This window comes from Neofelis nebulosa, chromosome 14 (genome assembly GCF_028018385.1).
Source record: "Neofelis nebulosa isolate mNeoNeb1 chromosome 14, mNeoNeb1.pri, whole genome shotgun sequence".
Classification (NCBI taxonomy): Eukaryota; Metazoa; Chordata; class Mammalia; order Carnivora; family Felidae; genus Neofelis; species Neofelis nebulosa.
The window spans coordinates 82318257-82342316 of record NC_080795.1 but is presented as its reverse complement, the minus strand read 5'-3'; the positions used below and the strand labels follow the sequence as shown (position 1 = coordinate 82342316).

General features: G+C 56.4%; 2 protein-coding genes and 1 long non-coding RNA gene across 3 annotated transcripts; 1 reads left to right on the top strand and 2 right to left on the bottom strand.

The window, feature by feature from the left end:
• Nucleotides 1-4756, top strand: LOC131494556 (claudin-7-like). The gene is made up of 3 exons (XM_058698969.1): nt 1-467; nt 4266-4434; nt 4614-4756. The coding sequence occupies exons 1-3, from the start codon at nt 90-92 to the stop codon at nt 4754-4756; spliced, it is 690 nt and encodes a 229-aa protein (XP_058554952.1). The 5' UTR covers nt 1-89.
• Nucleotides 4757-11599: 6843 nt separating this feature from the next.
• LOC131494753 (uncharacterized) lies at nt 11600-15379 on the bottom strand. Its single transcript, XR_009253585.1, has 2 exons — nt 14066-15379; nt 11600-14030 (listed from the first exon to the last, which is right to left on the bottom strand). It is a non-coding gene; the product is annotated as an uncharacterized LOC131494753 (long non-coding RNA).
• Nucleotides 15380-15742: 363 nt separating this feature from the next.
• On the bottom strand, nt 15743-21899 carry ZNF696 (zinc finger protein 696). The gene is made up of 3 exons (XM_058699316.1): nt 21290-21899; nt 19486-19592; nt 15743-16988 (listed from the first exon to the last, which is right to left on the bottom strand). Exons 2-3 carry the CDS (start codon nt 19499-19501, stop codon nt 15919-15921), a joined length of 1086 nt encoding a protein of 361 aa, XP_058555299.1. The 5' UTR covers nt 19502-19592; nt 21290-21899; the 3' UTR covers nt 15743-15918.
• Between the last annotated feature and the right edge of the window lie 2161 nt (nt 21900-24060).

The window sequence follows — 24060 nt, the reverse complement described above, 5'->3', positions numbered from 1 at the left end:
CCTACCTGCCGGGGGTAGGGCTGTGGGGAGGCGTGAGGGATAACTACAGAAGGTTCTAGTGGAGGCGCCACTCTTGAAATGAAGGTTTTATGGCTCTGCTGGGCTGGGTCGGCCTGGTGGCGCGCACCGCCATCCCGCAGTGGCACGTGAGCTCGCAGGAGGGCGACAACAGCATCACCGGCCAGGCGAGGTACAAGGGGCTGTGGATGGACTGCGTCACGCAGGGCACCGGCGTGTTGAGCTGCAAGATCGGCCACACAGGCCACCTGGTGGCGGCGTCCCGGAGGCTGGGCTTCCTGGCCACGCTCGACACGATGGGCACGAGGTGTGCAAGCTGCAGGGGAGAGGACCAAGTGAAGAGGGCCCGGGTAGCCCTGACGGGAGGCATTATTTTCATCGTGAAAGGCCCTGCTGCCTCCAACAGGATAGCTTGTTCTGGCGTGGCCACCAGATTGTCACAGACTTTTTTTTTTGAGAGAGAGAGGGCAGGGGAGGGGCAGAGGGAGAGGAAGAGAGAGAAGCTTAAGCAGGTCCCCAGGCTAACACAGGCTCGATCTCAGGACCATGAGATCATGACCTGAGCTGCAATCAAGAGTCAGGTGCTTAGGGGCACCTGGGTGGCTCAGTCGACTAAGCGTCTGACTTCGGCTCAGGTCATGATCTCGCATTCGAGTCCCGTGCCGGGCCCTGTGCTGACAGCTCAGAGCCTGGAGCCTGCTTCGGATTCTGTGTCTTCCTCTCTCTCTGCCCCTCCCCCCACTCACACTCTGTCTCTCTCTCTCTCAAAAATAAGTAAACACCAAGAAAACCCTTTTTTAAAAAAGAGTCAGATGATTAACTGAGTCATCCGGGCACCCCTGTCACAGACTTTTATAAACCGGTGCCCCCCATGAATGTTAGGTACAAGCTTCGTCCTGCTGTCTTCATTGGCTGGGTGGGGTCTGCCCTGGCCATTCTGGGAGGTGCGCTGCTCACTTGCTCCTGTTCCGGGAGTGACAGCAAAGATGGGCACCGGGTACCCCGCTCCTACCCTAAACGCAACTCTGCCACGCAGTATGTGTGAGCTGGGACCCCCTGGCCCGGCCTGGCAGCCTATGGTGTGCCCAGCGGGTACCTGAAATGACCTGGGGCAGAGCTCAGCGCGTGGGCAGGGTGCGGAGCAGAAGCCTCATCACCCCTGCCCTGCACACCACGTATAGTGCCCCTGGGGGGTTGGGTGAGGGAGACACAAAGAGGAGAGGCTGTGCTTTTTATACAGGAATAAAAAGGTATGTTTTGGGGGGGAAATGGAGTGTAGGTACCGGCAAACCACCACTGATGCACCTGTTCCGTGGCTGCATTGCTTCTGGCCAGTCCTTGATGAGCTCCGTCCTGTTACGATCTTTCAGTGAGGAAAGCACAGTGCACACGATAACACAGTACACAATTCACAATACAAGAAGAAGGGATTTGCTGAAGGTCACATGGCCACTAAGCAGAGGGTCGGACGGCGGCTGCCAGCAGCCACGTGTGGCTTTGAACCCGAGATGTGGCCGGTCCCCATGGAGCTGCATTGTGGGCGTAAAACGCATGCTGACTTCGAAGACTCACTAGGATACAAAGTATGAACTCATGCATCAGTTTTTTATGTTGATGACACATTGAGATGACATTATTTTGGGTATATTGTTTAAAATTAAGCATGTTTTGGGGCGCCTGGGTGGCGCAGTCGGTTAAGTGTCCGACTTCAGCCAGGTCACGATCTCGCGGTCCGTGAGTTCGAGCCCCGCGTCAGGCTCTGGGCTGATGGCTCGGAGCCTGGAGCCTGTTTCCGGTTCTGTGTCTCCCTCTCTCTCTGCCCCTCCCCCGTTCATGCTATGTCTCTCTCTGTCCCAAAAATAAATAAAAAACGTTGAAAAAAAAATTTTAAAATTAAGCATGTTTTAAAAATCCCATTCACATTCTTTTGGCTTCTAGACCATTTAGAATCCACATATGGCTGTCACGTTTGTGCTGCGCGCACCGACTCACACCCCGTGAAGGTGGGCGGGGGGCCCTAGTGCAGCCGTGGCCTTCGGGGTCCCAGCAGTCTCCCGTCTGTCTTGGTATGGGCTCTCGCCTTCAGCAGCTGTTTGGGGTACATGACGTAAATATCCTGAGCCTTGTTTCTTTCATCTGCGGAGCAGGGTCAAGTGTGAGGGTGCATGTGAAGGGCTGTGGGGGGTGAAGGGTGTCTTTCGGTGTGCGATCGATTTCCTTTCCCTGACGGCTGAAGACGTTGATCTTTTCATGAGCTTGTTGGCCATTTGTACATCTTCTTTGGAGAAATGTCTGTTCAGATTCTTTGCCCATTTTTCATCGGCTTATTTGTCATTGTGGAGACATAATAGTTACATGTTTTGGACACTAGACTCTTGCCAGATAGGGGATTTGCAAACAAAAGCTCTGAGTTCATTCCTGGACTCAGTTTTACTCCGTTGATCTGTGTGTGTGCGTCCTGATGCCAGCACCACGCTGCCTCGACTACCGAAGCCTTGTAGTGTGTTGCAAGGTCGGAATGTGTGGGTCCTCCGACTTTTTTTCTCTCGAGGTTAGTTTGGCTCTTCTGGGCATCTTGTATCTGGGTTGTCAGTTTCTTCAAAGATTTGGGGATTTGGGTGAGGACTGGGTCACATCTGCAGATTGCTTTGGGGAGTGCCGCCCTCTTAGCACAATGAAGTCCTTCCACCCCATGAACGTGGGATGAGTTTCCATTTGTTTAGACCTTTGATTTCTTTCACCAGTGTTCTGTAGCTCTCAGTGTGTAAGTCTTTTGCTTCCTTGGTTAAATTCATTCCTAGATATTTTCTTGTTTGGTGATATTGGAAGTTGAGCTGGTTCCTAATTTTCTATTGGGTTGTTTGTTATAGGCGTGAACAGACAAAACCGACTTTCTTGTGTTGACCTTGTACCCTGAAACTCTGTTGAATTCACTTACTAGCTCTAATAATGTTCTGATAGATGTTTTTGGGTTTTCTATGTACACCATCATGCCACCTGCAGAGAGAGTTTACTTCTTCCTTTCCAACTTGGATACCTTTTATATCATTTTCTTGCCTATGTGCTCTTTGGTGAATGTGATTGTTTTTTATCACGAGTGGTGTGGGATTTTGGCAGGTGCCTTTTCTGTGTCTGTTTAGAGATCTTACGGCTTTTGTCCTGCCACACTGTCATTCATAGTCTGAACTTGAAAGCACAGTGACCTCAGCATTCTGATGACGGAATGGTGGGCCTTTGCTAGAACTGACTTCCGGGTTTTAGAAGGACGGCAGGGGAGAATGTGTGCCAACCTTAAATACGCCTGGCACACGGTGGGCTTGCGTGTCCGGCCAGTGGCTGCATGGCTCCTTCTGAATGGTGACCACCACCAGGGCCTGCCTAGGTGCTGAGAGGCAGCTGCACAGCCGTGTGCCACAGCTTCCAGCCGATAGGTGTCAGTGGGGACGGAAGAGCTGGAGGTTGCTGAGGGTGTGCAGATGGCCTCGCGTCCGCGGTGAGACCGGGCGTGCCGTGCGCTCTTGGCACGGACACCCGCACGTGTGCTCTCGCTGAGGTCAGCTGCCCGGGAGGCTACCGCGTTTTCTGGGAAAGCATTGGACCGTGGATGTACAACCAAAGAAGTTTCCCAAAATAACTTCTTCAGCACCTGGCCGAAGGAGGCGGTACAGGTGGCCGTGGCAGCCGTCCTGGACCCACCACACCAGGGCTGGGTGCCATCGGCTGCTGCCTCTCGCAGCCTCTTGACCTCTGAGGCCACCCGGTTTTCTCAGGAAGGCCTAGTGCTCTTTCGACGTCCCCCTGCCTGGCCACTGTCTTTCAGGGGCGCTGGAGAGGCAGGCGGAGGGCGTGGGGCCACCTTGCTTCAGGTGCACCTGTGAGGGTGGCCACGGCTGCCACAGAGGGGGATCACAGGAGCCCAGGAGGGGCGCTTTCTGGCCCCCGGGAAACGGAAAGCTTTGGCGGGAAGCTCTTTGAAGATAAGGTGCTACGTTACGTTTTTATTTCTTTTTTCATTAAAAAAAATTGAGTTATGCGTGGGTCAGCACTAACCTGGGCATCCAGCTGAATCACATTTTCCATACGTGCTCGCCCATGGGACTCCCCCAGAGAAAGAACATTCCGGGCCTGTTCCCAGGCTTCCTTCGGCAGGACACCTGTGTGGCTCTGTCCCTGGATTGCTGACCACTGCATGGTGGTGTCCTCCACTGCGTGAACACACGTGACTCTATTTCCCTGTTGGCATTCAGACCACCAGCCTGAACAAGCACCTCAGGACATGGTGGACAGACAGCCTGACCGCCAGAGAGCTCCGTATCCGCAAGGCCAGCGTCTCTCTGCAGGAGCAGCTGTGGGCGCTGAGCAGAGGGGAGCACGTCCCCTCCCGTCAAAGGGAGAAGGTGTCCTGGCTGTGCGCTGGTGCACGGCTGCTTGGTCCGGGGGAGGATGCTGCACGGCCAGCGTCCAGGGAAGGAGTGGAGCCTGTCTGGCCTGAGGGGACCGTCCACGATCGAGCCGAGTAGGAAGGGTCGGGATGTGCCTGTCTCAGCTGAGTGGCCAGCGGGACCCCGGGCCTGGTCGCCATGCCTCCCTTGCAGGGCCTGCTGCTCCCGGGCGCCTCTGCTCAGCACCCCCTCCCCCATCGTGTCAGTCTTGCAGCCGCACGGCCTCGCCTCTCAGCACCGTTGTTTCTGAAGCACTGCCACCCCCTCTGCGGGTCCTTCCCGAGCGCCAGGTGTAATCCAAAGAAGATGGGGCGGCGGGAAGTCCGGGAACGCGTTGGAGAGAATGCAGAGTGCTGGCCTGATGGGTGTGAGGCGGTGTCTCACTGTGGGTTTGATTCACACCTCCCCGGTGGTTAATGGCGCTGGGCATCTTTTCTGTGCTTATTGGCCATTTGTCGGTCTTTTTGGAGAAATGTCTCTTCAGATTCTTTGTGCATTTTTTAAGTTTATTTTTTGAGAGAGAGCAGGAGCAGGAGAGGGGCAGAGAGAGAGGGGGACAGAGGATCCGAAACAGGCTCCAGGCTCCACGCTGACAACAGAGAGCCCGACACGGAGCTTGAACCCATGAACCGCGAGATCATGACCTGAGCCGAAGTCAGACGCTTAACCGACTGAGCCCCCGGGTGCCCCATTTTTGTGCACTTTTCAGCTGGGATGTCGTTTCACTGTTGATCTGTAAGGGCTCATTCTTCATTCTGGGTACAAGTCTCTTTTCAAACATATGATTTGAAAATACGTTCTCCCATTCTGTGGGTTGCCTTTTCACTTCCTTGATAGTATCCTTTGCAGCACAAATTTTTTAAATTTTGAAGCCAATTTCTTTTTTTGTTGTTGCTTATTCTTTTAGGTGTGGTGTTTAATAGCTTTGCCTAACCCAGGACCATGAAGATATATCCCCAGTTTCTTACAAGTTTTATAGTTGTAATGCTTACATGGAGTTTATTGATACATTTTGAGTTAACTTCGGTATGTGGTGTGAGGTAAGGCTCCAGCTCCGTTCTTTTGCACGTGCACGTGTAGCTGTCTCAACCCCGTTTTCTGGAAACACTCTCCTCTCTCCACTGAGGGTCGTGGCCCCTGCTGAGGGCCAGGTGGCTACATGTAGGTGTTTGGGTCACTTCTGGACCCTAGTCCTGTGCATGTTTATCCGTGTGTGTGTCCTCATGCCAGTGCCACAATGTCTTGATTCTTGTAAGTTTTGAAGTCAGTAAGTGTGAGTTCTCCAACTTTGCTTTTCTCTTTAAAGGTTCTTTTGGCTCTTCGGGGTCGCTGAAGTGTCACCTGAACTTGAGGGTTGAGTCAGCTGGGATTCTGATAGGGATTGCCTTGAATCTGATCAATTCGGGAAGTATTGTATTTTCATTTTTGCTGCTGTTGTAAATGGAATTGTTTTCTTGATTTCATTTTTTGAGATGTTTGTTGCCAGCTCTGTTGGGGTCCCCAAGACCACCCTAGTTCAGTGACTCACTAGGAGGCCTCCCGGGACCTGGCGCCACTAAGATGGGTTGCGGCGAAAGGAAAAAGGCACGGAGCTCGGAGAGACCAGCTGTGAGCTTCCGGTGCCTTGGGTTCGCAGGCCGGCCCAGATAACTCAGGTGTAGCTGTTTGGTTTCTGAGATGGTCACGGCCCCCACCCCACGTTCGCTTTCATTGTTACAGATTTGGAGCGTGTTCAGTCATCATGACTTGGCATTTCCTCAGTCACCCTTGTTTCTCCCCCAGACCCTTTCGTCTGGGTTTTGTGCACGGGGCAAAAGCATGTCCACAGGAAAACGTTTCCAGGGCTTGGGCAGGACAGAGTGCTCAATTTCCACAGAAGTTCTAAACGTGCGTGGGTCTCTCCTTCTGCTGACCCAGGGAGCGGCCGCATCTGACAGTCCCCCGCCCGACTGCGTGTGTGCAGCAGGGGCAGCTGAGATGGAGGCCAGCGCTCCCTCCCCCTCTGCACAGGGCACTTACCTGCAAAGTCCAAGGTCGAAAGGTGAGACGTGTGGAGGCTGTGCCCACCTGCTCTGGCAGATGTGCAAGACTCTGGTGGGGATGCACTCAGGCTGTGTCTGGAGCACGCAGCCCATCACACCTGATCTCTGTTGACCCCTCCAGAACACAGGCCTTCTCCTGTGGGCTTGTCTAGCTGCAGCCCTGACGTTTGTGCAGTTTAGCACCCCACGCGCCGGTGGCCTGAATCGGCATCGTCCCCGGGTCTGAGGCCTGCCTGGGGCCTTCTGTCAGCCCTGTTCTGCTGAGGCTGAAACTCCCACAGCCACTAGTGTCTGGTCTCTGCTTGGGGGCCAATCTGGACAAGACCTTTGAATTAGAATCCCAAGCGGACGGGCGGCTTTCCTTCCGCGGCGGCACAGCAGAGACCCTGTGAGTCCAAGCGCAAGGCTTTCCCCGGCCCTCATTAGCGTCTGTCCAGAGGTCAGAACCCGCCTGCTCACAGAGACACGCCTCAGGCCAGAGAGTCACCGCCAAGGGCTCATCAGCCGCCCCACCAGCTTGTCAGACTCAAGTGTGTCTCCGTTTGCAGGGAGCACCTGTGTCCCCAGAGGCTCCAGTAGGGGAAACGATGGTAAAAAGCCATCATTTAGGGAGACTCGAGTTTCCAATACTCGGAGCTTAAATTCTGACCCTCCTACTGGCTGCACGACACGAGGCTGTGGGGTTCCACTAATGCTTTTTCTTGGCACTTTTTCTGAGTGGGACGATCCCTTTAGCATTTATGAAGTTACCAGCATTTAACGTTTTGTATCAATATTTTACTACACAGGTGGATGCAGTAGCCACAAAATAAAGTCATTACAAAAATTCCATTTTTTTATTTTATTATTTTTTTTTTCAACGTTTTTTTATTTTTTTTATTTTTTATTTTTGGGACAGAGAGAGACAGAGCATGAACGGGGGAGGGGCAGAGAGAGAGGGAGACACAGAATCGGAAACAGGCTCCAGGCTCCGAGCCATCAGCCCAGAGCCTGACGCGGGGCTCGAACTCACGGACCGCGAGATCGTGACCTGGCTGAAGTCGGACGCTTAACCGACTGCGCCACCCAGGCGCCCCTCTTTTTTTTTTTTTTAATGTTTATTTTTGAGAGAGAGAGAGCGTGAGCAGGGGAGGGGCAGAGAGAGAGGGACACACAGAATCCGAAGCTGACTCCAGGCTCTGAGCCGTCAGCACAGAGCCCGATGCAGGGCTCGAACTCGGGAATGGCACGATCATGACGTGAGCTGAAGTCGGCACTTAACTGAATGAGCCGCCCAGATGCCCCCAAATTCCATTTTTTTCTTACTGTAAATTTACTCACACCCCTAACAGTTACAGTCTTTCCAGGGCTAACCTTACAGCTTCTGGGAAGATCCCAGCTGGAATAGGAGGTGGGTGTGGGGGGCGCAGCAGCAGTCTTATCTAAAACTTTGTTCCAGGCCAGGGGCCTGATCTAACATTCCTTCTCCCACTCGGAGAGAAGGGCAATGCACACTTTGAACATTTTCGGCCCATCCGAGCCCCACTCTTGGGAATTCGGGACGCTTCCTCCCACCCACCTGGAGAAGAGGAGCCCAAGCATCACCTGCGTGGCACTGTCCCCCTCCCGGTAGCCAGGGGACCCAAGCCCGCTCTCCTGGGACTGGATCTGTCATTTCCAGGTCCCACAGGTAACTTGTACCCTCACTACAGACAGCATCTCAGCCGGTGTTTCATGCCACGGACGATTTCACGGCCACCCGGGCACCAGAGGTATGTCCCGCCTCACTCCTTCATCCTTCCTTTGCAAAATAATGCTCTCCACATGAGTCGGTGAGTCTGAGCGCTAGGGAATCCTGCTTTTACAGTCACCCTGTCAAGAGTCCCCAGGAGCACTTCTCACTGTGGTGATTCTGTAGGAGCCCAGGACTCGGCACAGAGTCACAGCCATGATTTCATGCAGCGAAACGATACAAAGCAAGCTCAGCGAAGGGAAGAGATGTGCCAGCTTGTGGAGTCGCACGGGACGTGATCTGCAATGACACGCGTGGGACACCGTCCACCAGGACGCTCGATAGACGCTCGGCCCCCGGAGCGTTCACAGGGCTGGGCACATAGGCGCCCTCCGCCTGGCACACACCAAACTTCCGGATGCCCGGAAGGAAAGTGGGTGTTCGGCGTAAAGTGCGTGCGTGTGGACACTCCGGGCCCGGGGAGCCCTCTTACCAGCCAGGGCGGCGGGGTGCAGCCCTGGGGGCACGGCCTCTCCAGGGCGGTCGGGCCAGCCGTGCTGCCCCCCTGCCCGCCTCACGGGTCCGGCGGCTGGCAGCGCTGCTTCTCTCCCTCGTTAGCGCTAGTGCTGTTCTAGCGGGTTCCTCGGGACTTGGAAGCGCGTCACCTGCAAACGGTTACTTCTTCCTTTCCAGTCCGGTGTCTTTATTCCTTTCTCTCGTCTGAGCGCGCTGGCTGGGCCTCCTGCTCGGTGTCCACCCAGGCGGCCGAGTCCCGTTCCGGAGGCCGCTGCCAGCGCCGGCTCTCTCCGATGACGTTTACCGAGTGGAGGACATCCCTTTCTGTTCCTAGTTTGCCCAGATTTAGGATTTCGTGGAAGGGGGCTGGATTTTGGCAGATGTTTTCTGTGCGTCTCTTGAGGTGCCGTGTATCTCTTTTTCCTGTTGGTAGGGTGCGTTCTGTTCACTGCCTGTCAGGGGCTAAGCCATTCTCGCGTCCTTGGGACGAGTCCTATTTGGTCGTGGTGTAGTCTTTCTTATATATGGTTGGATTTGGTTTACTAGTGTTGTGTGGAGAATTTTTGCTTCTTATTTACAGCGGATACTGGCCCACGGTTTTCTTGTGATGTCTTTGGTTTTAGTATCAGGGTAATGCTGGTCTCTGAGTTGGGAAGTGTTCTCTCCTTTTCTGTTTTGTGAAAATTTGTGAAGCATTAGTGTTCGTTCTTAAAAAAATTGTTTAAATGTTTACTTTTGAGAGAGAGAGAGAGAGAGAGAGAGAGAGAGAGAATATGCATACAAGTAGGAGAGGGGCAGAGAGAGGGGAAGACACAGAATAGGAAGCAGGCTCCAGGCTCCGAGCTGTCAGCACAGAGCCCGATGTGGGGCTTGAACCCACGAACTGCGAGATCATGACCTGAGCCGAAGTCGGACGCCCAACCGACTGAGCCCCTAGGGGTCCTGGTGTTGCTTCTTTAACGCGTTTTGTAGAATTCGCCAGCGAAGTCATCTGGGCCTGGGCTTTTCTTTGTGGGAAGTTTTTAAATTGCCGATTCCTTCTCCTTACTTGTTATAGGCCTTTTGGATTTTCCATTTCTTCCTGCATCAGTTTTGGTGGTTCGCATCTGTTCAGCTAGTGCCTCTCTCCTGGACCATCTAACTTGTCGGCATACTTGCTCCTGGCTTCCCTTCTCACCCTTCCTGTTTCTGTACCGAAGCGTTCCCTTTATTCTTCGTTGCCATGGCTGTGGTTCTAGAAGCTTTCTCACTGTGCCAAGTGTCCTCACAGGCAGAGGGGAGTTTCGCATAGTGGGATGTGTGTCAGGAATGCCAAGTGGTTAGACCACAGGACATTCATCTGAATAAGGCTGCATGCGCTCCTGACCTCCGGATCCCCAGAGGCAGCTGCTGGAGGCTTCTGGTCTGCCCCCTCCTCCCTCTGTTCTCCCCCCAACGCCTTCTGTCCTCCCTCTGCCCTCGGGCACCTTGGCATTTTCACCTGTGCTGTCCTGGCAGTTGTCCCAGAGCAGCCCCTGGACACGGAGCCCACACTCCCTAACTGCCTGGGGACAGACGCCCACTTTCCAAGCTGCTCTGCCGCAGTGTCTCTTCACACTGCTCCGGCAGCACGTCCACTCGTACCCACATCCAGGCGCATTTGAATGTGAGTTCCTGGAAGGAGGACTGGGGTTGAAGCCCATGTGCACCGCTGTCGTCTGCCCTGTGCCATCCCAGGGCCGCGTGTACCCAGCATCTCTCAAGGAGTGTGGAGCAGGGTAAGGGGGCCTTAGTTGCCACACGTTTGATTTTCTTATAAAAGGTGGAACAGGGTGGGGGGTGCCCGGGCGGTTCAGTCGGTTGAGCTCAGGTCATGATTTCGGGGTTCATGTGTTCATCCCCACATCGGGCTGGCTGCTGTCAGCGCAGAGCCTGCTTCAGATTCTCTGTCTCTGTCTCTCTCTCTCTGCACCTCCCCCGTTCAGACTCTCTCTCTCTCTCTCTCAAAAATAAACACACACACACACACACACACACACACACACACACAGACACAAGGTGGAAGGGGGCTGAGCATCTTCTCAAGCATGGAAAGGCTTTTCTGTTTGCCCCTTTGCGTGTCGTGTTTCAGATGTCTGCACTGTCCCTTTCTGTGAAGTCAAGTCTGGAATGACTCTCCCTCCATCCTGTGGAGGGCTCTTTGGTGGCGCAGGCAGTGGCCCTGCAGCCCCGGGGCTTCACCCTCCACTCTGGGAGGGGGGTGGCAAGGGAGGCGCGTGGGCCGACGCCTTACCTGGCCGGCGGGCGGGCCAGGGGCCAGTTTGGGAAGTGTGGCCCTTCTTTCGCCAGATTGCTGCAGAAGCTGGGAGAGCGGCTCACGAGACTGAGCGTGCAGGCCACAGACAAGGAGGGAAAGCAGGCGGCCCGGGTCAGCATCGTCTGGGTCCCTGGGCCCCCACGGTCAGCACAGGCCCTTCGTAGGATGGGCACCTCTCTGACTAGCGTGTCTGTGACACCAAGTCCCCTGTCACCTGTCTTCCTTCCCCGAGAACTGTGGAACAGTGTAAGGCCAGAAGGGGGACGGGGAGCCCCGTGTGGTGTGGTGACCCTGAGCATCAGGCTGCCTGTGTCCACCCACCCACGAGCCACTCAGCCCGCTCGCCAGGTGTGAGCATGGCCGAGTTGCCCATGAGGCCCGTATGGTGGATACTTGGGCTGTGTCTGGGGAGGCTGGCCCCAGTAGGCCCCTCTGTACCCCTGGAGGGGTGGCTGTGCTGTAGTGGAGACAGGGAGAGAGAAGTGGGGCTCATCCCATGCAGGGCTTGAACTCACGAACCCTGAGATCATGACCTGAGCTGAAGTCAGACACCCAAGCGACTGAACCACCCAGGTGCTTCTATTTATTTATTTTTAAAGTTTATTTATTTTGAGAGAAACAGAGATAGCACAAATGGGGAAGAGTCAGAGAGAGGGGGAGAGAATCCCAAGCAGGCTCTGCACTGTCAGCACAGAGCCTGACGCAGGGCTCGAACTCATGAACCATGAGATGGTGGCCTGAGCCGAAACCAAGAGTTGGACACTTAACTGACTGAGCCCCCAGGAACCCCTATATTACACATATTTATCAAATATTAGAGTCTTACACCCCTTCCCAACTGTCGGAGGATCTCAAAGCATTTACACCCCCTTCTAGCAGACGTGCTTTGTTGTTCAGTGTTTCAGTCGACGTCCCTCTTCGATATATGTGGTGCTTGGACCTAGTTCATATCAGTCATTTTGTTTGCTCACCGCTCCACCTCGTGTCGAAGACCATTATTCTATCATTTGCCTTCGTTTTGCAGTGTAAACTGGAGAGGCTGTTTCAGTCAAAGCTCCAGTGATAAACTGTCGTATATTTTATGTGTCTGTAAATGTCCATGTTCACCTTCTTTATGAACAATAATTTTGCCGGGCATGCAGTTCTAGGGGTCTCCTCCCAGCACGTCGAAGGCACCAAACGACTGCTGCCTCTGTTGCTTTGAGAACTCGACCGATGGTGTGACCATGGCTGCTTTGTGGGTGATTGAGTCTCTCGGACATAAAGATCTCTTCTTGCTGGTCTGTGCTTTCACTGTGTTGTGTTTAGGTGTAGATTTCTCTTTATTTATGCTGCTTCCTCCATCATGCTTCCCAGACCTGGGAATTTATGTTTTTTATTAAATAAAGAAAAGCTTGTAGGAATACTGTAAATGGGGATCCGAAACAGTTCAGTCCTGTGAAGCGCAGAATCTCGTCCTCGTGAAGAATGGAGCGAGCCTTCATACATGCCAGCCCCCTCCAGGCTCTCAGCTGTGGATTGGCACTACTTGTTTGCAGTTGCCTTTTATGACTTAACTATCGAAGGTGATGGTTTTGGGTCTTGAGGGTGGCTGGAACTTCCAGGCTGTTGGTAATGATTTCAGTGTCCTTTTCCTATCGTTGATTATTTTGTTGGCCCAGTTATGGGGACTGGTTAAAATTGGGAGTGCAAACACTCATCTTCCCCTGGTGGGGTTGGATGACGTCTCCCTGCCTGACCTACCTTCACCTCCATCCTTAACCTTGTACAATATGAGAGCTTGAGCTTGGCTGGAGCAGAGGGACCGGGTGGGCTGTGGCAGCCAGCCGCTGATGAAGTTGGAATTTGCCTAATCGTGAGGCTTGTCACTGCAGGCCCTCACTGGGTGTCCTCTCCTTCACTCTCTCCTCCTGGGGCTCCTGTCAGGTCCATGCCAGACCTTCTTATTCTGCTTTACAAATCCTTTAACATTTCCTTTATGTTTTCCATCCCCTTGTGTGTGTGGTATTCTGGATTTCCTTGGATGTATCTTCCACTACACTAATGCCTTCTTCAGCAGTGTCTAATTTGCTATTTAACCTACCCAGTGGATTCTATCAACAAATATACTTTTAATTTCTAAAAGTTGTCTTTTAAAAACTGTGCCTGCTCATACCTGATAGCCTTTTATTGCTTTCTCATTCCTGTACACGCTTCATACAGAACTACTCCCTTGCCTGCATTATCTGGTAATTTCATTATCTGAATTCTGAGGTTGATGTGCACTGTTTGCTGTTCTCTTTGACCCTCATTCAGTGAGAGCTTTCTGTGTGCCTGGTGATCTCTGTAAGCTCACCGCCTGACTTTATAAACAGGAACACCACAGATCTAAGTAGGGGAAGCTTTCCTCCACTGGTATCTGAGAGGCACCATGAACCTGGGACCCTTCAGCCTATCTGAGGATCTTGGCTCAGCATGGGAGTCCCACGTTCGGTTTCCCACCTCACTGGCCCAAGAGCCAGCAGCTCAATAGCTGTGGTGCCACTGAATACACTCTGAGGGCAATTCTGCCCCTACAGGCTGCACACCCCTGGGCCAAAGCTCACATCTTTTTTTTTTTTTTTTTAATTTTTAAACATTTATTTATTATATTACTGAGAGAGAGAGAGACAGAGACAGACAGAGCATGAGTGCAGGAGGGGCAGAGAAAGAGGGAGACACAGAATCCGAAGCAGGCCCGAGGCTCTGAGCTGTCAGCACAGAGCCCAACATGGGGCTCAAACTCACAAACCAGGAGATCATGACCGGAGCCAAAGTCAGACGCTCAACCGACTAAGCCACCCAGGCGCCCCTAAAACTCACATCTTAAAAGAAATAGGTGGAGGGGCGCCTGGGTGGCTCAGTTGGCTAAGCGACCAACTCAATTTCAGCTCAGGTCACGATCCCACAGTTGATGAGACTGAGCCCCCTATCGGGCTCTGCGCTGACAGCACAGAGCATGCTTGGGATTCTCTCTCTCTTTCCCCCTCTCTCTGCCCCTCCCCAACTGGCACGTGCACACTCTCTCTCTCAAAGTAAAAGAATTCAATAGGTGCCCTCAAGAGCCCTAGACTTGTGCGATTTTTGAGGTCCCAGCCAGTAACCGGACCCCAAATGATTCACCATCAGTAGTCAAAGTAGAGCAGACAATTACCATGAGGGGGCACCAAACCACAGCCTGACCAGCATAGATTTGGATCATGAAGCTGGACCCCAGGACTCATGGCCAGGTGACTGCTCAGATTTATCTTCCACGATAAACTCTCAACAACAGGACCTCACTCAATTCATTACGGCAGAGTTCTAGGACATGCGACAAAGACATCTCACCATTCTTACCTGGCAAGTGACACATATATCCACGACGCTGTCACAGTGTGATATGAAAGGTTAAGTCAAGAGCAGTGAATTCACTTAAATTTTACTTCCTGCCTTTTCTGACTGCAGATTGCGAGGTCCTGTGGGTGAGCACATTTCTCATACCCCTTCACACCCCCTAGTGCACCCTGACCTGCTTTGAACACATTTAGCCCATTTGTTGATTAAAACTCCTGAAGAACCAGCTCAGGCGTCACCTCTCCTGGGCTTGGCGTCTTCACCTTGTCCCGTCATGGGTGTGCACCTCTGTCCTGTGCTTTGTCCCCTGGAGGAACTTCTGTTCCTGGACTTTTTGTTGGGCACCGCATGGCTTGTTACCCTGGTGTGTAACCTCTCTAACCTGCGAAGTCCCTGCGTGCAGATGTCACACGAATCTGTCTCTCCCAGCACAGTGGCACAAAGCCTGGACAGGTGTGTGCTGGGGAAACATTTGTTGCAAGTACCGGTATCTTAAACTCCCTTTTCTTGCGCTGTGTTTCCGAGGCTGAGCAGAGAGAGCTCTCCAAGCTGCGCTCACCGAAAGCAGAGTTGTGTTCTGGCCGCCTCCCGCCAGACTGCGCTCTCCTCCGTGTGCCATCTTTCACACACTCCCCTACACGTTTCCCTCTTCCGTGGAGTCTATTCTGCTTTGGCATGTTCTGTACCAAGGGCTGTACTTGGGTGGAGACACACAGACATAAACACAGCTTTGATACAAAGTCGACAGTGACTCCTGCCTTTTAAAAGAACTAAACAAGAACAAAAACAAACCAAAACACTGACAGACGGATCTCAAAAACCTGGAGTAGAGGGAAAGAAGGAAGACAGAAAAGTAGATATTAAATCATTCTATTTACATCAAGTTCTAGACCAAGCAGAAGTACAGTGACAGAAACGAGGTCGCTGCTCGCCTCTGACGCCGAGGGGGAGTACGCCTGAAGGGGGCGACGGAAATAGTCTAGGATCTGGACAGAATGATGGTTCTTTTTTTTTTTTTTTTAATTTTTTTTTCAACGTTTTTTTTAAATTTATTTTTGGGACAGAGAGAGACAGAGCATGAATAGGGGAGGGGCAGAGAGAGAGGGAGACACAGAATCGGAAACAGGCTCCAGGCTCCGAGCCATCAGCCCAGAGCCTGACGCGGGGCTCGAACTCACAGACCGCGAGATCGTGACCTGGCTGAAGTCGGACGCTTAACCGACTGCGCCACCCAGGCGCCCCCAGAATGATGGTTCTAAAGGTCAGATCAGATGGTTTGTCCAGTCTCTGAAAACCCGCACGCGAGATCCGTGCGTTTCACCATACGCGAATCACACCTCCGCAAGAGGCGTGTGGACCCCCCGCCCCGTCCCCATCAGAGCCCCGTCTTCGGGGAGGCCTGCGTCCCCTCCGGGAAGACCAGCCTCCCCTAAGGCTCCCTTCCTCTCCCGAGCGCGGGCCAGGGTGGCGGCGGGCCCAGCACGGAAAGCCCGGAGGTCGCCCCCGCCTCCCCCGGCCCGCGGTCTCCCGGCGCGGCGCTCACTCGGCGCCGTGCACGCGCCGGTGCTGGATCAGGTGCGAGCTCAGGCGGAAGGCGCGGCCGCACTCGCCGCAGCGGAAGGGCTTCTCGCCGCTGTGCACCCGCCGGTGCCGGAAGAAGCCGGACAGGGCCCTGAAGGCGCGGCCGCACTCGCCGCAGGCGTACGGCTTCTCGCCGGTGTGGATGCGCCGGTGCTCGCTGAGGAAGGAGCTGCGGCTGAAGGCGCGGCCGCACTCGGGGCAGCGGAAGGGCCTCTCGCCCGTGTGCACGCGCCGGTGCTGCAGCAGGTTGGAGCTCTGGCCGAAGGCCTGGCCGCACTCCCTGCACACGTAGGGGCTGTCCCCGCGGTGCGTGCGCCGGTGGCGGGCCACGTTGGAGCTGTGGACGAAGGCCTTCCCGCACTCGCCGCAGGCGTACGGCCGCTCGCCCGTGTGCGTCCTCCGGTGCTTGGCGGCGTCCGACCTCTGGCCGAAGGCCTTGCCGCACTCGGCGCAGCCGAACGGCTTCTCCCCCGTGTGCGTGCGCCGGTGGCGCACCAGGTTGAAGCTCTGGCCGAAGGCGCGGCCGCACTCCTCGCACACGTAGGGCCGCTCGCCGTGGTGCGTGCGCTGGTGGCGGACCACGTGCGAGCTGTGGATGAAGGCCTTCCCGCAGTCGCTGCAGGCGAACGGCTTCGCCCCGGAGTGAATGCTCCGGTGCTTCGCCGCGTCCGAGTGGCACTGGAAGCTGCGGTCGCACGCGCCGCACTGGTAAGGCCGCCCTTTCCGGGGGCCTCTCCCCCCCGCCGCGGAGCCTGCGTCGGGGGCGGCGACCCCGCTGCTGTCCCGGCCGGCCCCCCCTCTGGGTTTCTCGGAGACGGCTGGTGGCCCGGGGGAGCCTCCGGCCTCCTCGTCCCCACGACCGTCCGGAAGCCGCGGCGCCCGGGCAGGCCCCCGGGCCGGCCCCGGACCGCTCTCCCCGCGGCACCCCCCTTCTTCGGAAGCCTCCTGCTTCGGCGCTGGCACTGTGCTCGGAGCCCCCCGCTCCGCCACTGAAGCGGCACGGCCGCCGGCCGCCGGCGCCAGGGACGCTGGAAAAGAGGGTCAGAGACGTGTGACTTGAGGCCCAAGGAAGCTCTCGGACAGCGCACATGCACGCGAGGGGCGCGGTCACAGCGCAGAGCAGACACCTGCGCGCTGCCGCTGCCGGCGCGGTTCCTGCCAGCTCTCCCCCTCCTTAACAGCCGTGCTCCTAGGGGTGGGCAAGGCCACGAGAGGGCGGATCGGGACCCTCCGCTGTGACTCCAGGGTGGCCTGAGCCTCTACCGACAGTCTCAGGAGGGCAGGGGACAGACGCCTGGGCTCTGCCTTACGGCCTGGGAGGCAGACTAAACCGGCAGCAAGCCAGAAGATCACCAAAGTAGAGATACCGGGAGGAGCGGGCTGAGAGCGCCTGGTGGCCCACGTCCTGGTCCCAGCTCACTTCTACAACCCCAGACTCCCCACAACCCACAGGGCCTCTGGCCCGCACAAGCAACAGAAGGCTTACTCAGAAATCACTGCCGAGAGTAAGCAACAGCGACGGGGGACAGAGCCACTGGGCTGAGGAAACCCGCTCCCGCTCCCCCTCGGCCCAGCTGCCCAGCGGGAGGTTGCTGCCAGCTCTAAGCCCTGCTGGCTCCCGGGCACAGACCACGCGCCCACTTAGACAAATGCCTTTAGGGACGTGGTCGCAGAACACTGGGAGGTCACAATGCGAGGCGGTTCTTGCTGCCTTCGCAGGGCCTGGAGGGGGTACCTGGGAAGGGGGACAAGGATGCTTCCCTGCAGGTGGCCCAGTGGAGGGCAGCCCCCAGGGCGAGCCCATCAGCCTGCAGACCAGCTTTCCCAAGAAAGCTGTGCCTGTATTGCCGGACTGGGGCACTTCCCTTCTCCGCTCTGCCCCCAGAGCTGGGCACAGGTGATAAAGCCCCCTGCGTAGCTGGGGCGGGGGCAAGGCAGGTTAGGGCTCATGGGCACCCACAGCCATTCCCCATGGGTTCCCTAACGAGGGAGCTGTCCAACTGAGCAAGGGCAGTGGGGCCAGGCCCAAGCACACGGCTAAGAAACAGGAGGCCCCCGGGAAGGCCCCGTCTGACCTGTGGTTTGGCAGACTTAGAAATTCAAGAAAGGGTCTCAGAGGCACCGGTTAAGAGGCAAGGGTCATTCAGAATTAGAATTGGAGGGAGGGGGCACGAACACCCTTTCCGGTTCCACTTGGTCAGGCCTCCGGTCCTGTGAACTGCTTGCCTCCTGGGGCAGCCCTGTGCAGGGGGCCCTCCCAGTGACAACCTCCCAGGGGTCCCTGAGGACCCCTGAACACAGAGCGCTTGTTCTCGCCGGGGGCGGCTTTGCCCCCGGGGCACATCTGGCTTTGTCAGAAAACATCTCTGGTTGTCAAAACCGGGAGGGGGTCATCCTGGCATCCTGTGGGGAGAGGCCAGGGGTGCTGGGGAGTATCCTACAACGCACGAACACCCCTACAGAAGGCGTCTTCTGTCTCAGAATGTCTATATGCCAGAGCTGACAGACCTTGCCGGAAGGAAGTCTTCCCGAACGGCTGTAACTGGAAAACTGTCCCCAGCTTGACCTGCACGAGGCCCATCCGGGCGGCGCTGGCCTCACGCTCGCCCATATCCCACTCGCAGGCCAGAGATCTCACGGCCTGCGCTCAGGGCCAGCAAGCAACACACGGTGCTCTTTATTCCCTTAAAATGTGTGTTCTGCTGTAACCCATTTCTCTTCTGCCACTCTGTGCGCGTTGGCATTTGCTAAAATCATTTCATCCCAAAGCGAGGGACTGTGAAGAGCCCTGTGTGGACCGGATCTGGCCAGGGTTAAGGTCAGGTGGGGGAGGGAGAGGCCCAGCCTGGACGTCCGGGACTTGGAAGGGCAGCGTCAAGGCAGGGCCCAAAGAAGGGGTGAGTGTTTGTTCGTGGACACTGGGGTTCTTTGATCTCAAGGGAGAATAGAGGCAGGTGTGTGGGGTTCTGCAGAATGCTCTGGCAGCCGTGGCCACACTCCACCCAGGCCCCGCCCCCCGACGCAGCTGTCCCGAGCGCCACTCGTCCCACACCGCAGCAACAGCAGTAAACTGGATAGGAGTCCTCAGCTTCGACAGCCCTCAAGCATGGCCTTAAGTCTTCAGGACAGAGGGAGCCCGGAGCCCGAGAGGGCAGTGGGTGGGAGGCTAGCCAGATTCTCACTCATCATGCTCTTCCAGCCACCTGGTCTGGGCCCAAGCTAGCCGGGGTGCTGAGAAACAGGGCCAGAATTAAGAGTCTCATTCTCAGAAGTCTCCGGGGCGGGGGGGGGGGGGGGGGGGCAGACAAAGAGAGGGGGCTGCAGAGCTGGGCCAGGAGAGCAAAGGGATACAGCAGGCAGTGGCGAGGATAGCAGGCAGCGGGGTGGGAACCGGGCCGGGCAGAGGGGATGGGGTGGTGCTGCCCCATCCCAGCTACATCCCTAGCCGCTGGGCAGGTGGCCTCTGGGGGCCCCGATTCCTAAGCTGTCCCCCCCGCCAGCCCCACCTGCCTGTCCACCCCTCACCTGTGTGTGTGTCCATCAGGGTGGCCGTCTCATTGGTGTGCTGGAGACCAGACCTGGGGGCGCGCCTCGCTGTGCCTTGTGGGAACGCCAGCAGTGGGTACACCTGCCTGAGTAAGAAGGAAGACACGGGGAGGAAAATGCCCGTTTGGAAAGTGGGGACGAGCCCAGAATGCCTTCAGAGAGGTCAGAGCTGCTCCTGGAGACCCTGAAGGAGCCACCTCATCCACTGTGCCTGTTTCTGCCACCAGAAATCAAAGTCGTGACACCCCAGGAACTAGTGTCCCGGAGGATCCCCCCTGGGAATGCGGTCTGGACCATGCTGGCTCCCCCGTCCCGTCCCCAGCAGACGGAGAGCGCAGCTGGGTGTGGCAGCCCCTGCTCGCTCGCTGCCTGCGGTGGCTTCGCTCCACGAGGAACAAGCCCACAAGGCCTCCGGTCGGCGATCAAACGTCTGGAGACGTGTCTAGGGCATTACTTTTTTCTTGATGATCGTAAAGATTTGAATATAAAAATATGAAACCCCCAAAATAAAAAGTCATTTGAGGGGCACCTGGGTGACTCAGGCGGTTAGGCATCCGACTCTGGAGTTCAACTCTGGCCATGATTTCATGGTTCGTGGAATCGAGCCCCACATCAGGCTCTGTGCTGAGCGCGAACCTGCTTGGGATTCTCTCTCTCTCTCTCTCTCTCTCTCTCTGTGCCCTTCCCACTCTCACATGCTCTACTAACTAAATAAACTTACAAACGTTATTTGACTGGTGCACTTTTGGATTGAGAAGTGACTTTGCTATGCTTGATACTAAAGTCTGACAGATTTAACTACACAAAGAAATTTAGGATAAACAAAGAAATGAAAAAAAACAACTGGGTGGGGGTATGTTTGTAACATAAAGATGCATATCCTTAATGTATAAAGACCACTACGTATTAATGAGAAAACGTGAAAATTGGTAAAAGTCACAAACAAGTAACCACAAAAAGAAAGCAGACAAGTGGCCACTATATTTTTTTAACATAAGTCCCTCATTTGTCCCACCTCATTTGCAATTGAGAAATGTAATTTAGGGGCGCCTGGGTGGCTCAGTCGGTTCGGCGTCCGACTTCGGCTCAAGTCGTGATCCTGCGGTTTGTGAGTTCGAGCCCCTGCGTCGGGCTCTGTGCTGACAGTTCAGAGCTTGGAACCTGCTTCGGATTCTGTGTCTCCCTCTCTCTCTGCCCCTCCCCTGCTCCAATTCTGTCTCTTAAAAAATGAATAAACGTTAAAAAATTTTTTTGAAGAAATATAATTTAAAATATCACTTTTGACTCTAATGTGGCAGCACCTTGGGGGCGAGGAGAAGGTTGGGGGAGACAGGCACGGTCCTCCACCAACGCTGGAGAGTAAGTGCCCCGCTGGGGGTGCCGCTGGACAACTTACAAAGGCCTTACAGTCCTACTGTGACTTCGCTTCTGGGGAGTCACCCCAACAGTGAGATCACGGGTGCTGGCAGAGACCTGCCTGTACGGACATTTCGTCTCCAACTTGCTCGGGAAGAAACCTTGGACATGACGCCATTTCGACTAAAAACAAGGGAAGGTTCAAGCGCGTGAGCAGCTGGTAATGAAGCGACCCCTGAGGCCATCTCACTGGTCAGGGGGCTCCCGAGGCCGTCACGCCGGTCCGGGGGAGACGCCCCTGAGGCTGTCACTCCCCACGGCGCACGTGCAGCTCCTTCCAAGCGAGAGCCCGGCAGACACGCACGTACCCGCCCGGACGCCAGGTTTCCCGCCCCGGCACCGCCCGTGGCCGCCCACCGCCACTCACCTGCAGCCCCGCCGCCCGCCGGAAGCGCCGCCGTCCCCAGCGCCGCGGCGCGGGCACTTCCGGTGACGCTCTAGGCCGCGGGAGGACTGTGCGCTGGGCCGCCCGGGAGGCCGCGGCGCGGGCGGCTCTCGGTGACGCTCTAGGCCGCGGAGGGGACGGCGCGCCCCGGCTGCTCCCCGCGTGGGCTCCGCTCGCGGCGGTGTCCGGGGGACCTCGCCCGCCCCCCGGAGCCGCGACCCCCTGCGAGCCCTGCCTCCCTCGCCTGCAGCCGGGCCCGGGTGAGGCCAGACGGTGGCCGAGGCGGCCGCGGGGCGAACGAACGAGCCGACGAGGCGCGTGCGGGTGGAGAGCGGTGGCGGCGCCGCGGGGGCAGAGGGCCGTCCGAGGGAGGCCCGGGGGGCCCGCTCCCCGGAGAGGGGCCGGGAGCGCCCGCGGCGGGGCGGCTTCGCGATCGCGGCCCTCCTCCCTGCTGCGGAGACCCCCTCTTGCTCCCGGTGTCCCTCGCCAGCGGCTTGCAGTGGGGGCTTCACATTGACGGCGGCGGGCGCTGCCCGAGGACCCAGGGGAGGGTCCGCAGGACCGGCCGAGGGGGCTCTAGGCTTCACGCAGGACCGAAATCAAACGCGAGCCGGAGAAAAGTGCAAACGGCGTATTGAGCAGAGGTAGACGGTAGCCGCGAAGCGTCTGGGGGACCCGGGAAGGAGAGGGGTTCTCCCCGTCGCGTGGGGTGAGGGGCTCACACTGGAAAGGGGCCCAGGGCACTGTTGCTTCGGGAATCTAGGCTAGGGTCCGACCAAAGGCCAGGTGGACAACGGGTGTTACTCTATAAATCATCAAGACGGATGGCGAACGGTTTTCTTCTTCAGGCGTTTCCGGGTCGCTTCCTGTCCTGCGGGTGCTGCTCCCACAACCAGGTGCCAGAAGAGGGCTTTTTCTTTGCCGGCTAGAACGGTGACTCCATCCTGGGCTGCGGGTTATTTTTCTTTTCCAGCAGGTTCAGGGGTGCATCTGAGGGTGGCTGTTGTTTGTTTCTGCTCGGGATCCCTTCCCTCATGCGTTCTGATGAGAGCGCTCCTTTCCTTCTGGGGAGTGCTCCTCTTCCCTCCGATCCCCCCTAGATCATTCTGGAGCTGAGGCCACACCGAGCCCTGTAGGATGAGAAGTGGAAAGGCGACAGGGGTCGGGCGCCTGCGTGGCTCAGTCGATTAAGCGTCGGGCTCCTGATCTGCTGGGGCCATGATCTCATGGCTCATGGGATGGAACCCTGAGGCATGGAGCCTGCTTGGGATTCTCTCTCCTTTTCTCTCTGCCACCTCCCCCTCCCCTCAAAAATAAAGAAACATTTTTTAAAAAGAAGAGGAAAGTGACAGACCTGGTCACATCAAGGGTCTGGTCCCGGCCAGGAAGCCTGGATTCCCTGGGTTGGTGAAGCAGCTCCTGACCGCGTGGGCTGCCCCAGGCCCTTCGAAGCCCGTACGTGCCCCCAGTGGTGCCAAGGATCTCCTGTTGCCGACGCTGTTGCTTTGGCGGTTGTCCACTTGACTTCAGGGGTCCGGGCCCTGGGCCCCCAAGAGCTGGCAAGTGCCCTGAGGAGCCAAGGGGCTTCTTCAGTAGGGCCGGGCACGTGCTGAGGGAATAGGCCCAAACTCACGCTGACTGGCCTGTGGCCCCAGCCAGTGCATGTGACCTGTCCCTCCACTGATGCGGCCCGTCTGTAGCCCCAACTGTGCCAACCACCTCTTCGAGTATTAAGAACCCTGAGAGAGAGGCCACTTTGCAGACGAGGAAATCTGGATTTCCAGAAGAACGAGCTGGCACACAGAAAAAGGAAGTGACCCGCCTCACTTGGCCGGGATAACCCCGGCTACTTTCTACCAGCAGACAGGCACCCAGTCTCTGTGGCTGGAAACCACGGCGGCCCATGTGCGTTGCTAGTAGGTGGGCTCTCCTCTGTCGGTCGTTGTCATTCCGGGGCTGGGCCCCCAGCACGGGCGCTGCTGGAACACGGCTGGTCGCTAGACGGAGGGCAGAAAGAATTCGGAGGAGGCCTGCGGGCTCTTCGTGGTTCCCTTTTAGTACAGGCCTTAGGCACAGCCAGGTCCAGGTGAACTGGGCTGTGCGATCCTACCGTGGCCTGAAGAAAAAATGACAGTCAAGACCACAGAGGACAGGACTGGCCGGTGGCCAACAGTGGTGCCAGGAGGGAATGAGCCCCGGTGGTCTGAACCCACACTCCCTGCCAGGACAGTTGCCTCTTTTGGCCCCAGAGGAGCTTCAGAATGCAAGAGAAGAGGGCAGAATGGAGATCCCAGGCGGGGAGACCCAGAAGCTCCCTCAGTACCCTACAGCCCCCCACCTTCCCGCCTCTGGCCTCCCCCAGACCCCGGCTCCCTCTGGCGCCTCTCCTACAAGCCCCAAGTGCAGCAGCCGGCCAGCCCACCCCCCACGTCCTCTGTGCAGAAGCTTTTTCAGGGCAGGTGGCATCGGTAAACACCCACTATATGTTGTGTATATGTGTTGTATTATTTATTTGTAACTAATTATTTAAAAAAACACGTAAAAATTAAAACATTTAAAAGGATGATCTCAATGGAGAAACAGGTTTCTCTCTGCCTTCCAAGGAAATACCTCGGGTGTTCTGGAGAGCTGCTCCTCCCACAGGCGACTTTGCGAAGGGCAAGTCCTGCCTCCTGCCCGCAAGCCTTGGCTCCCACCGCCCGCTGGACAGTCCAGCTCGGGCCCTGCCCCGCACACGCCCCTCGGTGTCCCCA

What these genes read in the sequence shown, in the direction of transcription:
- LOC131494556 (XM_058698969.1), top strand. Translation starts at nt 90, where the DNA reads ATGGCTCTGCTGGGCTGGGTCGGCCTGGTGGCGCGCACCGCCATCCCG. An exon ending in CCAGATTGTCACAGACTTTT is followed by an intron (nt 468 to 4,265) that starts TTTTTTGAGAGA and finishes GTTGGCATTCAG; the next exon opens with ACCACCAGCCTGAACAAGCA. An exon ending in GGTGTCCTGGCTGTGCGCTG is followed by an intron (nt 4,435 to 4,613) that starts GTGCACGGCTGC and finishes CCTCCCTTGCAG; the next exon opens with GGCCTGCTGCTCCCGGGCGC.